Raw genomic sequence first — 13,679 nt, 5'->3', positions numbered from 1 at the left:
GATAATTTAAGTAATTATTAAATCATCCACCCCAACTGTGCAATAAAGTACTCTCAATAAAATTATATATATATATATATATATAAAGCCATGTACTTTTATTTGATTCTGTAAAATGTCTTCCGAAAATTTATCGATTTGAGATCTTTCATTGAATGGGGAGATGAATAAAAGTAAACGACGTACTAGCTCCAAGCTCGGCGCACTTAATCAAATCCGTTTTTTTGGTAAAATACTTTTTGTTTTTTATTAATTTTTAATTCAATAGTAAAATTATTCAAACAATATACACATAATTGTCACAATGACCCTATATAAAACAACCCTTCAAAAAATCAATATATTCCCTATCTCAAATATTGGGAGAAACATTTATGATTTAAATATTAATCTTGGCCTTGTGGCTCCAAATTCAAATCTAAACTGTTTACATCAACAAAGTTCTTTTTTTTAATTGATTTTTTGTTGTCTCAGATCGTCAAAAATAAAAACTTAACAATTTCTTTTGAACTATTCCAAAAATGTTATTTTGGTATTATGAGATAGTAAAATTTTGTTTAAAAAATTATATTTGCAAAACTATGCAACGCTAATATACGCGTGGACTCGTGGCTAGGTGAACCCATGACCGTCTTGTATCACGTGGTGACCCCCACTGTCGCTTCACTATAGTATCGTCTGTATCGTCTGTATCGTCTGTATCGTCTGTATCGTCTGTATCGTCTGTATCGTCTGTATCGTCTGTATCGTCTGTATCGTCTGTATCGTTTGTATCGTCTGTATCGTCTGTATCGTCTGTATCGTCTTCGACGATACAGGGGGAGCCTTACTGGGCCGCGCTCAGCCTGTCATTCCGCCAAATCTTAATGAACATAATAGCCTGGGGTCCTCAGGTAAGGGGAGCCGCGCACTTCGTGCGCGGCGGGTCATACAACGTATGACAATGACCGTCCAATCCCAATGCACGAGCGACGTGCGGCCCTCTTTTCGAGCTTCTCAGGATGTTGACGGATGTTACTCGTCTAAATTTCTTCGAAGTAGCGCGCGCCGCTTTCTTCTCGAAATGTTACGACGGCAAGTGCTACGAATTAGGGCCAGATTACTGGGCCGCGCTCAGCCTGTCATTCCGCCAAATATTTATTATTTATGTTAATGAACATAATAGCCTGGGGTCCTCAGGTAAGGGCCAGACCATTAACAATGGTCAAATTATTTCTTCAAAGTAGCGCGCGCCGCTTTTTTCTCGAAATATTAGCCCGATAGATGGCAAGTACTACGAAGTAGCGCGCGCTGGGCCAGACAATTAACAATGGTCAACTTCGTCATGCATACGTTGTATGACCCGCCGCGCACGAAGTGCGCGGCTCCCCTGTTGCCTGTATCGTCAGGACGACCGTGGGGGTCACAACGTGATACAATTACAAGGTCAACTCGGAATGATGCAGATGATTATATTAATTATATTAATGATGATTATATTATAATTAATCACTTTAAACTCGACTGTCACGTGATATGACTTTTCAACCCGTTCTCTAGCTGCAAAATGGTCCTGAAAGATTATTCGAAACCCTAACCCTTTAATCTGATCGATCCCAACCCTAACCACTATAACCCTAATCGTAACCAATCCTCAAGCTTAATGCAAAAGCATATGCTGAAACCCTTATAACCGGAACCCTAACGAGAAATAGACTAACTTCCTATATTATATACAGTCTTATCACGTGTTCGAAACAGTTTTTCGCCAATATCTCGTCAGGGGCGCATTTTAACCTTATTATATGTCATAGGAGTGATTTACTGGGCCGCGCTCAGCCTGTCATTCCGCCAAATCTTTATATTATGTTAATGAACATAATAGCCTGGGGTCCTCAGGTAAAGCGGGTCATACAACGTATGACAAGGCATCACTTACCTGATATGAGGACCCCAGGCTTTAATGTTGGTAAACAATAGAGATTAGACGGAATAACAGGCTGAGCGCGGCCCAGTAAGGCATCACCCGATTATTGTTCGGCAGTGATATCATATCAATAAGATTACATTATTTTCTATTTAGTGTGAAAATATGAGTTAGAACGGACATAATCTCGCTGAGTTATAGCTGTTTGAAATTTATGATGAACGCGCGGGTGCCAATTGATAACAACTAAATGCTTTTGCGCGTAGTGCGCGGCGAAAATTTGGCAAAAACGCTTGCGGAGTGACAATATTCAAACTTCGATAAAGTATATAAAGTGGGTACTTCTCGGAAAGGAAAAATTTAGGCAAACACGATGTGACTATTTTTGGGTTGATTTAATACAACTGCAAAAAATTATTCAAACTTCAAGCAAAAAAGTCAAAATTTTTACCACTTTTTTGGATTTTTACCTCAGAACAAATAGAGGGATTTGTTTTATTTTTATACAATCTTGTGCGGCAGATTGTAAACAATCAGTCCAATCATCTTGAAACCACTTTCAATCGATTCTACGGTCAAAAATACGTCTAGTAAGGTGTATCTGGGGTCCCTAACGTATCGAGCAGACAATGCCCGTAAGAGCCTCTACTATAAGTTCTAATTGTAAATTTTAGAATATTCGAATGAATTTACTTCAATATAAATATGGTTACACGGCCCGGTATTGCTCTATCCAAAGCCCTCTGATCTCACTTGCAGTAGCGCGCGACCGCCGTAGGCGGTAGGAGGCACAGGACATTTTAGTTCTACTTGTGAAACAAGCGCGTCACGTAGACTCATGGCTATACTAGGTGAAGGCCCGGTACATAGCGTTAATCAGGATTTCGAACGTCGTGGAGACTGTTAGCCAGTATTGTGTATCATGTATATCGTCAAGGTTAAGAAAAACAAAAATAAAGCGCTATATGAGTTTCTAGACGAAACAAAAGGTTAATCCAGCAGTCTTGAATGCTGAAACCCAGCCAGCCAAAAAAGTACCAACACGTACTATCTCTATTAATTTTAAAATGGACATGAGTTGTTTCCCCCAACCAGGGGTTAAGTTGTATCACGTGGTGACCCCCACGGTCGCCCCTACGGTGACCCCACGGTCGCCCCCACGGTGACCCCACGGTCGCTTCACTAAAGCGTCTTCGACGCTACAGGGGGAGCCGCGCACTTCGTGCGCGGCGGGTCATACAACGTATGACAAGGGTTAAGGGGAAGATCCTGGCATTTATGGACTAAATCACAAAATCACTATAGATCACCATCAACCATATTCATGATCAAAAGATTGGTCCTGTGCCTGCTCGATCTGATACAATACCTCCACGAGATAACATCATGTGACGGTCAAGTGATATGCCGAGAAGTCCAAGGTTTTTGCATTTTGGTAAGATACAAGTACCCACATGCATAAACAACCAGCCATGTGACCTGTCCTATGGGCATGGCTATTTACTAGCTCTAATGAGCTGTGAGCCCTAATTTTGGATTCTAAGTGTTAAGGTCGCAGGGGAATATTAAAATTGTAATCCCTCCTTTTATATGTTATAAACGACATCTGAACCCTACCCAGTGATTTCAAGATAATTTTATTTTATTATCCTAGTCCGCTGAAACCAGTAAACCACGTGTAGGCATGGCAATATCAACACGAGGTCGAGCCATGTGCCATGTCAATTGTCAGGGTGATATCGCTATTCCAATAATAAATAAGATACCCATTTATTGCAAGTACATTTAGAAACAATCGTTAAAATTACAAAATAGATAGAAAAAAATCATGTAAGACTCAAAAATAAAACATCCACTCCAAAAACCTGAAACTGTCCAACTACAGTACAATAAATCATTCGGCCTGTCCTTAGACTTAGGTGCATTTCCTGTGGACAATCCCGGGTCCAGATTCGTCATACTCCTCCTTGGAGATGCACATCTCCTGGAAGGTGGACAGAGAAGCAAGGATAGATCCTCCAATCCAGACGGAGTATTTTCTCTCTGGAGGTGCAATGATCTTAATCTTCATGGTGGGTGAAGCCAGGGCAGTAATATCCTTCTCCATCCTGTCAGCGATTGATGGGAACATCGTGGTTCCTCCGGAGAGAACAATGTTGGCGTACAAATCCTTCCTGATGTCAACATCGCACTTCATGATAGAGTTGTAGCAAGTCACGTCTATACCGTCAGATTCCATACCGAGCACTGAAGGCTGGAAGAGGGCCTCTGGGCACCTGAATCGCTCGTTTCCAATGGTAATGGCCTGTCCGTCAGGAAGTTCGTATGACTTTTCGAGAGAGCTGGAGCTGGCAGCAGTCTGCATCTCCTGGTCAAAGTCTAAGGCGACGTAGCAAAGCTTCTCCTTGATATCCCTGACGATTTCCCTCTCGGCGGTGGTGGTAAAAGCATAACCTCTCTCGGCCAGGATCTTCATGAGATATTCGGTAAGATCACGTCCAGCAAGATTAATACGGAGGATGGCGTGGGGGAGGGCATAACCTTCAGAGATTGGAACTGTGTGGGAGACACCATCTCCAGAATCCAGGACGACACCAGTGGCTCGGCCAGAAGCGTACAGGGACAGGACAGCCTGGACAGCGACGTACATGGCGGGTGTGTTGAAGGTCTCGAACATGATCTGGGTCATCTTCTCTCTGTTGGCTTTGGGGTTCATGGGAGCTTCGGTCAGAATGACGGGGTGTTCCTCTGGGGAAACCTTCAGCTCGTTGTAAAAGGTGTGATGCCAGATCTTCTCCATATCATCCCAGTTGGTGACAATTCCATGCTCGATGGGGTACTTCAGGCTGAGGATACGGCTCTTGCTCTGGGCTTCGTCTCCGACGTAGGAGTCTTTCTGTCCCATGTTGGATCGTCCAACAATGGAAGGAAAGACAGCTTGGGGAGCGTCATCTCCGGCAAGGCCGGCCTTTACCATACCAGACCCATTGTCCACAACCAGGACAGCTTCATCCTCCTCATCCATGGTTAGATAAGTGTTGGATCAAGATCAACCAGAGGAAGTACAATAAACTGTGCTTCTCTCCTCTGCTCTCCTGTTTATATAGCAGCATTACCTCGTGAGATCACCTGACCAGTCAGTCTTCTCTCCTAATGGCTCTCTTAATGTCACATGGTCGCAGCTGCTCGCGATCCCAGTGAAAGATACATTTTATGCACTTTTTTAACCATATATGGACGCGAGGATTCGAGGAAGCGACCTACATGTAAGTTCAATTAAGTAAGTCATGTAAACACGGATATATCTGTGTTGTGGCACATGACACCCACATGACCGCTGCTCGCTCTCACATTAGATACAAGCACGATCACGTGATATTCCTGCACAAACATTCACGAAGAAGTATCCCCTAGTTGTTTGAGTGGCATCACACACATCTCTTGTACGACGTAACAGGTTCCACTTCCTTCATTCCACTCGGTTTAATTATAACTGTCGTACTGCATCTCGGGTGATGCTGTCAAATACTTACATCTACATAACTAATTAACGATAAATGTGATTATAAATCAGGTAATATGTCCAAAAGATTGCTCTAACCAGAGCCCTCTCGCTTGCAGTAGCGCGCGACCGCAGTACGCGTATAACTATACACAATAAACATGGCTATGTGAATCCAAAAGATGCTATGTAGGCTCCCGAGGACTGCTCAGTCCTGTATCATCAACCAAAAAAGAAAAACTGTACGTAAAATCATGCTGCAAAAATACAAACCAGCAACGGTTTAGATTAGCACGATTGACGGTACAGAGAGGTTTTATTTATTACAAATGTGAATATATCTTAACCCCACTGATTAATTGTGGAAATCCATAAAATGAAAGTACAGCAGGCTATCACAGTATCGGTTCGATTTTGAATGTGCCTTTGGTGCAGTTTCTATGAAAATCGATAAGGCCCTAATATCGTGTGGTTAACGTTTTTCAGTTTCAGACCAATCCACTTTAGTAATTCCTGATTACTAAAATCTGCCGAGATTTACTGAACTCCAACTACAAACATTGGCGATTTTAGTATTAAAAAATATGTAGAATTTTCGAAATTTAAGATGAACACCCTCGATTAATCCGCAACCTTTTACGATGTTCACAACTAAAGATAGTCGAAAAACAAGAGAGGTGGTAAAAAGTGGTAAAAGTGGCAAAAAGTGACCTTAAGACACGTGGAAAAGGCACCTAATGGGACGGAAGCTTCTTGTGTCGGTAGATCGATTTTTTTAGACAGATCTGTCTGTACTCCTTTTTTAGACAGATCTGTCCGTACTCCTTTTAATAAAGCAATTCTACAACGAGATCTGAACCCAGTGATTTCAAGATAATTTCATATAATTATTAATTAACCACGTGCAGTTGTGCCATGTCAATTGTCAATTGTCAGGCGATAACGCTATTCCAATATGAATAAGATAATTAGATTATGTAGTTTGCTGATCAGTTTCGATCGATAGAAATAAAATAAAATAAAAAAGTTTTTACCCATTTATTGCAAGTACATTTAGCAACAATTGTTAAAATGACAAAACAGATGGAAAAAATCATGTAAGACTCAGAAATAAAACATCCACTCCAAAGTCCAAAAGCCTAAAATGTCCAACTACGGTCCAATAAATCATTCGGTCTGTCCTGTGGACGGCTGCACGACCTGTCAATTGTCAGGGTGATAACGCTGTTCCAATAATAAATAAGATACCCATTCATTGCAAGTACATTTATCAACAATCGTTAAAATTACAAAATAGATAGAAAAAAATCATGTAAGAAATAAAACATCCACTCCAAAAACCTAAAACTGTCCAACTGCAGTGCAATAAATCATTCGGCCTGTCCTTAGACTTGGGTGCATTTCCTGTGGACAATCCCGGGTCCAGATTCTTCATACTCCTCATTGGAGATCCACATCTGCTGGAAGGTGGACATAGAAGCAAGGATAGATCCTCCAATCCAGACGGAGTGTTTTCTATCTAGGGGAGCAATGATCTTGATCTTCATGGTGGGTGGAGCCAGGGCGGTGATTTCCTTCTGCATCCTGTCAGCGATTCCTGGGAACATGGTGGTTCCTCCGGAGAGAACAATGTTGGCGTACAAATCCTTCCTGATGTCAACATCGCACTTCATAATAGATTTGTAGCAAGTCACGTCTATACCGTCAGATTCCATACCGAGCACTGAAGGCTGGAAGAGGGCCTCTGGGCACCTGAATCGATCGTTTCCAATGGTGATGACCTGTCCGTCAGGAAGTTCGTAGGACTTCCTGAGAGAACTGGAGCTGGCAGCAATCTGCATCTCCTGCTCAAAGTCCATGGCGACGTAGCAAAGCTTCTCCTTCACATCAATGACGATTTCCCTCTCGACAGGGGCGGTAAAAGCATAACCTCTCTCGGTCAGGATCTTTATAAGATATCCGGTAAGATCACGTCCAGCAAGATCAATACGGAGGATAGCGTGGGGGAGCGCATTACCTTCATAGATAGGGACTGTGTGAGAGACACTATCTCCAGAATCCAGGACGACACCAGTGCCTCGGCCAGAAGCGAACAGGGACAGGACAGCCTGGACAGCGACGTACATGGCGGGTGTGTTGAAGGTCTCAAACATGATCTGGGTCATCTTCTCTCTGTTGGCTTTGGGGTTCATGGGAGCTTCAGTCAGCAGGATGGGGTGGTCCTCTGGGGCAACTCTCAGCTCGTTGTAGAAGGTGTGATGCCAGATCTTCTCCATATCATCCCAGTTGGTGACAATTCCATGCTCTATGGGGTACTTCAGCATGAGGATACTTCTCTTGCTCTGGACTTCGTCTCCGACGTAGGAGTCTTTCTGTGCCATGCCGACCATGACACCTTGATGTTTGGGTCGTCCAACAATGGAAGGAAAGACAGCTCGGGGAGCGTCATCTCCGGCAAAGCCGGCCTTTACCATACCAGACCCATTGTCCACGACCAGGGCAGCTACATCCTGAGAATCCTCATCCATGAAATCATCGACATCATCCATGGTTAGATAAGTGTTGGATCAAGATCAACCAGAGGAATTGAAATTTGTGTGTTTGCTATAAACTGTGCTTCTCTCCTCTGCTCTTCTGATTATATAGCAGCATTACCTCGTGAGATCACCTGACCAGTCACTCTTCTCTCTTAATGGCTCTCTTAATGTCACATGGTCGCAGCTGCTCGAAATCCCAGGGAAAGATACATTTTATGCACTTTTACATGTAAGACGTATATGTAAGTTCAAATAAGTCAGTCATGTAAACACGGATATATCTGTGTTGTGGCACATGACACCCACATGACCGCTGCTCGCTCTCACATTAGATACAAGCACGATCACGTGATATTCCTGCACAAACATTCACGAAGAAGTATCCCCTAGTTGTTTGAGTGGCATCACACACATCTCTTGTACGACGAAACAGGTTCCACTTCCTCTATTCCACTCGGTTTAATTATAACTGCATCTCGGCTGATGCTGTCAAATCCTTACATCTACCTAACTAATTAACGATAAATGTGAATATAAATCAGGTAATATGTCCAAAAATTGCTATGTAGGCTCCTGAGGACTGCTCAGTCCTGTATATTCAACCTAAAAAGCAAAACTGTACGTAAAAACATGTTGCAAAAATACAAGCCAGTGCAAAGTCATCTCGAAACAATCAATTCGTTTCAAAAATATTTAAAACTCAGTTACCCCTTAGCTGCAGTCTTATCTTTACAATGAATTTTACTAGCACTTATGAAAAACACTTTGTTCTTCTCCTATAGCTTCTGCCGCTCTATTGTTCATTTTCTTGACGATAAGTTTCTTTGGATCTGACGTTTTTTCAGGAAATCGATCTGGACAGACGGAAACAGTTCTAAACTTCTCTGTTATCCGCAGATTCTTGGTGCTGGGAACTAAACAAGCTGAGCTTAATACTTTCACTTTGACGGGCGGGAACTGCATTGTCCTGATATTTCTTAGATTTCCTGCCATTTCTGCACACTTCAAAGAATATCTTCGGTTTCTGTCCAGTGTTTGCATAACTTCGCTAACTGTGTCAATAAGTTCGCTATCGCTATCTTAAGGGGATATACACCAAAGGCTTTTATGCCGTGACCCTGTTGTTAACTTCAAATTAAGAAAGTATATATAAAAACAATAAGATTTGATACATTAAAAATTATTTTTGAGAGTACGCACATTCGAAAAAAAAATTATTATTTTTTCCCAAAGTTTTGGAAATTTTGAGAAGTCTGTCAGTGTCACTGTAATACCGATATTTAACTATTTGGAAGTTGAAGATTTGCTGTGATATCTCGTTTAATGTTGCTCTAGTCTAGTCAGAAGGAGACACCGACTTTTATTTACTATTAAATAGGTTACGTACTGATCGTAGCCTATTGAATAATGAATATACACAATTAATTCGCATCGCAAGTATTGTTTGATCAAACGATGTTATCGTTTACTTGAGACAACACGTGATGTTTTAAATTATATTTAATGTGCTTTTCAAGTATGTTAAGTAAGGTAAAAGGTATGATGACGTTTAAATAACTTAAACGATAATCATTCAGATAGTTTGAACTCATCTCTGTATCGTACAGAATTACACTATATATTTAGAACTTTTTCATTTGTCTAACTAAACTTCAATGCAATTTTAAAAGGTTTAAACTAGTCCTAGGATAGAATTTTCGCTCTGTATCGTACAGAATTAAAGGCCTCTTTGACAAATAATGCAAGCCTAGGGGAGCAATGGTGAGAAAATAGTGAGAAATAGTGAATGATTCTTATGGTGATTGGTGAATCGGGTTTCCAAATTGTAAAACTGCACAATTTTTCACCATTGGAAACCCCCCGGGGAGCCGGTTTGGAAAACTTACTATAATTTCTACACAATAGCTAGAAAGTTAGATGCCTTATAGTGGAACAGTTTGCCAGAGCTTGCTCCCCGTTTCTATGAAGGTTTCTGATATGTCATGCCCTGTGAGAGCTATTATCAACAATGCTCTCCATTAGTTAGTATAAGCGGGATAAAATGGTATATTTTATGTCATTTCAATCCATCTCATCTCATGTAATCATGTTTCTTTCTGATTATCCTTCCAATTCCATTGTGTTGATGCACGTGATTTCCCCCGTTGATTTCATTTTATACGCTCATATTTGGCTGGCTAAAATGATAGTTTAACAAAATTAAGCTAATTTAAACTCTTAACAGGTCAAGACACAATATTATCACAGCAGTTTGTGCAGCATATCAAAAAACTGTGAAAACTGCAACATGGACACAAACATCGCAACTGACCTGGCTAACCGATCCGTAACCGAATATTCTCGCGACGATATCAAAATGGCGGCAACAATTCTTATGGTAGTGATAGCGATATTCGGGACAATTACAAACACTTTGTCTCTATCGCACTTCATCAGTAAAATCAGAGCAAATAGGTTAACGAGAAACTCGGACAATCCCACTACAAAATTGTTTGCAGTTTTGAACACATGTGATCTATTCGTCTGTGTGTTTGTGCCATCTTTCTTCAGAGCCTGTATAAGACCATCGGTGTTAGCATCTGGTTACTTAACTTGTTTACTTGCAGCTGTGAGGGCAATACATTTGATATTCCCCCTTCACATTATAAATTGGACGGCGGTTAAATTCTCATCTGGAATTTATACTGTAATCATTGCCTTGACAACAGTAATTATACAATTCGAATTATTTGGCCTTGGATATTCCTTAGATGATATGCAAATACGTATACTAGCTGGTTTTTTGTGATTATGGTTTTACTGAACGTTATCACCTTGGGAAAGCTATTTCTTTCAAAATCGTCACAAACAGAGAAATGGAAGAGAAAAGCTGCAGTTACAGTGGGTATTTTATCAGTAATCTACTGTGTCTGCAATGTCGGTTTTCTGATCCTTATTAGTAGGGGGATCCTTAATAGTGCGGGAAAAGGATTTTCATGGAGCTCTCCGCAAATGAAAGGACAAATGACAGGACTGGATTGGATATCTGAGTTCATCCTTATTCCTCTTAATTCTGCCTGCAACCCAGTGGTCTATCTTACCAGAAAGAAGGAGATGAGATTACACGTTAAAACCTTGTGGGGCAAATTCGTGGGATGTTTGTGCAGAGAGGAAAGAGAAAACAATGTACAACTGTGAACCTACCCCTCTACGATTACTGCAGAAATATGATGAATACTATATGTTATGTTATTCGACAGTTTATACATGCAAAAATAATTAGCATTCTCAATTCGAATCGTACCGAACTATTCTTCACGGTTTTTGAACCACTGACTTAGAGCTGATGAACTTATCTTTTGGATTTATAGATTTAAGATTTGGTTATTTTATTTTCAAAGTTTTTTCCAAATGTACATACATTCTCAAAAGCTTTTAACTAGATAATTATTGGTTTTCTGCTAGTTATCTCTGGGTATTTTACTAATATATTTCGATAGAAGAGCATTTCAATTAGAAAATGGTAAACTTTTAAAAAAGTTTGAAGTTGAAGATTTGCTGTGCTATTTCGTTGAATGTTACTCTAGTCATGTTACTCTATTAAATCGATTATAATTCTCACCTTTTTCGATTATATTTAATGTGTTTTTTCAAGTATGTGTGGCTGTGATAGTATTTTCTTATTTTAGTTTTTTTTTTCTGATTCCCAGAGTTTAACTTATTTCGATATTTCCTGTTCATGATTCTAAATTGATGACTAAATCTAAGTAAAAGGTGTTATGACGAAAACAAAGACACCCACAAGATTGTTCACAGCATTGGACATGTAGCTTCACTAGAACTCAAGAAGAACTGTGGTCATCTTCTTCAACAACACGCGTTTTACTATACTTTTCAGTGTTTCCGAGCTGACGAGCTGCCCAAATAAACTTTCGATTTTAATCGTTCACCATGATAATGGGTGAAACTATAATTTTTTGATAACTGTCTGATAACGTCCAACTATAAGTATACAGTATACCCGAATTGATTGGGAATAATAATATGACGCTTATTTACCTGGAAATGACCAGCGCTCTCAAGTGAATAACCATACATATCACTATATTATTATATAGCACTGAGTACTATAGTACGGAAAAAAAGTTAAGAGACTGTAATTGAGATCGCCGCGTCCATTGGTTCATCAATTAAATATCTGACCAATGAGTGCACGTTATTTCGTCCAATCACAGCGCGTATATCAGCTTCCTACATTATATTAGGAAGAGAAACGCTATTGTCGAATGCGAGGAGTGACGTAGCAAGCGATACTCTATCAAGCAAGTGATACCCTGTCTGTCTGTCTGTCTCTATCAAGTGATACTCATTGCATATTGTAACAGTAAACGAGCTTACTCACTATAAATTGTAGGGTGCTACAAGTACATAGAATGTGAAAGATATTGAAATATGTAGACAGGATATTGTACTTCCAAATTGTATGCCAGTCACGGCATAAGACACTCTTATAATTTTATTAAAACAAAGTAAACAATGCCAGTCATTACTATTATAGAAACGCACCACGATTTGAACGGTACAGGGCAAATTTTCTCACGCCGAGCAGGAATAAGTGCTGAAAAATATACTTTTCATACTATAAAGTTTTCGCTGCAGCTCTCAAGTGGATTATCTCATACCTATTCGGTAGAATATGTTCTGATCTATATATCCGAACAGAAAGAGCTCGTTCTGCATGTTATAAAAAATGTTAATTTTACATCGAGCTAGAGAATGCTGTTGTGTGTTTACACTCAACAAAGACACGTCACATCGTAAACGAAATTATTTGCTTTATTAACTGGTTCCTGCAAGGCAGATGACAGCAGAATTCAAATGATATCACATTTGGATTGAACGCCTACCTTGAATAAACTGGTGCCGCCTGCCGGGTAACGAACACAGTGACAGTGCATTATTATTATATTGGCCAGAGTACTTGTTTTTCATTGTTTTGGCAATTATGAATTACTAAGGTTTCAAATTCGCTGCGATGTCATGTAGTTGGAAAATTTTGCTCCCAAACCCATAATGCATTGGATTTTGGCTTCGATTTGCATTGAACTCATTTCCGAGCGGCTGTCAGATTGTTGATTGTAGTAAAATTTCTTGGAAACAACTAAAACAGGAATATTTTGGGTCGCAAAAATTGGACTACTATTGTTAATGTTATTTTATGTTTTATTATTTTTAAGGGAAACTATTTGAAATATTAATAGATGGGTTTCGGGTTTCTTCATTCTCTTCATCTGCTGTATCCTTGATAATCCTACTGTAAACAGTAAAGGAGAGTTTGGATAAATAGTTCCAACAGGGTATCTGACTGCGACCTGAAAATGGTAATATGGTTAATATACCATCAAGGATCTGAGAAAATTCCCGTAAACACATCTTCCGCCCCAGGGTTTGAGACCTAGAACGGTTCTAGGAACCCTTCAGAAGCAAATTTGGCTTGGGCAGACTTTCTAAATATGCGGGCAGTTTTGCACAATTGCCACGTAATTTAGCACGAGCAAAAATAGTTTTAAACAAAGAGCGGTATGGGGGTATGAGAGTAGTTTAAATAAAGAGCTATGTTATTGTTATGGAAACTGCTCTGCAGTGGATTGTGAATGTTATCCATAAACGGATGTTAAGACTTAATCTCAATTAATATTTGACTTACGTGGTGGTGTGAGGTGTCGCTACCATATTACAATCACTCGCTGTTTGG

General features: G+C 40.1%; 1 protein-coding gene and 1 long non-coding RNA gene across 2 annotated transcripts; both read right to left on the bottom strand.

Moving 5' to 3' along the window:
* Positions 1-3,793: 3,793 nt before the first annotated feature.
* Positions 3,794-7,936, bottom strand: LOC134821624 (actin, muscle-type-like). Its single transcript, XM_063832326.1, has 2 exons — positions 6,800-7,936; positions 3,794-4,940 (listed from the first exon to the last, which is right to left on the bottom strand). The coding sequence occupies exons 1-2, from the start codon at positions 7,934-7,936 to the stop codon at positions 3,822-3,824; spliced, it is 2,256 nt and encodes a 751-aa protein (XP_063688396.1). The 3' UTR covers positions 3,794-3,821.
* A 5,163-nt stretch (positions 7,937-13,099) lies between these two features.
* LOC134822410 (uncharacterized) lies at positions 13,100-13,679 on the bottom strand. Its single transcript, XR_010161182.1, has 2 exons — positions 13,632-13,679; positions 13,100-13,296 (listed from the first exon to the last, which is right to left on the bottom strand). It is a non-coding gene; the product is annotated as an uncharacterized LOC134822410 (long non-coding RNA).

Source organism: Bolinopsis microptera, chromosome 10, assembly GCF_026151205.1.
Source record: "Bolinopsis microptera isolate Bmic1 chromosome 10, MBARI_Bmic_1.0, whole genome shotgun sequence".
Taxonomy (NCBI): Eukaryota; Metazoa; Ctenophora; class Tentaculata; order Lobata; family Bolinopsidae; genus Bolinopsis; species Bolinopsis microptera.
This window is presented reverse-complemented; position numbering and strand designations above follow the sequence as displayed.

Excerpts from the sequence above, each read along its gene's own strand:
- LOC134821624 (XM_063832326.1), bottom strand. The coding sequence starts at position 7,936 with ATGGATGAGGATTCTCAGGATGTAGCTGCCCTGGTCGTGGACAATGGG. Across the intron at positions 4,941-6,799 it reads TCCACAGGAAATGCACCCAA|TATCTAACCATGGATGAGGA; the intron begins GTCTAAGGACAG and ends TGATCCAACACT.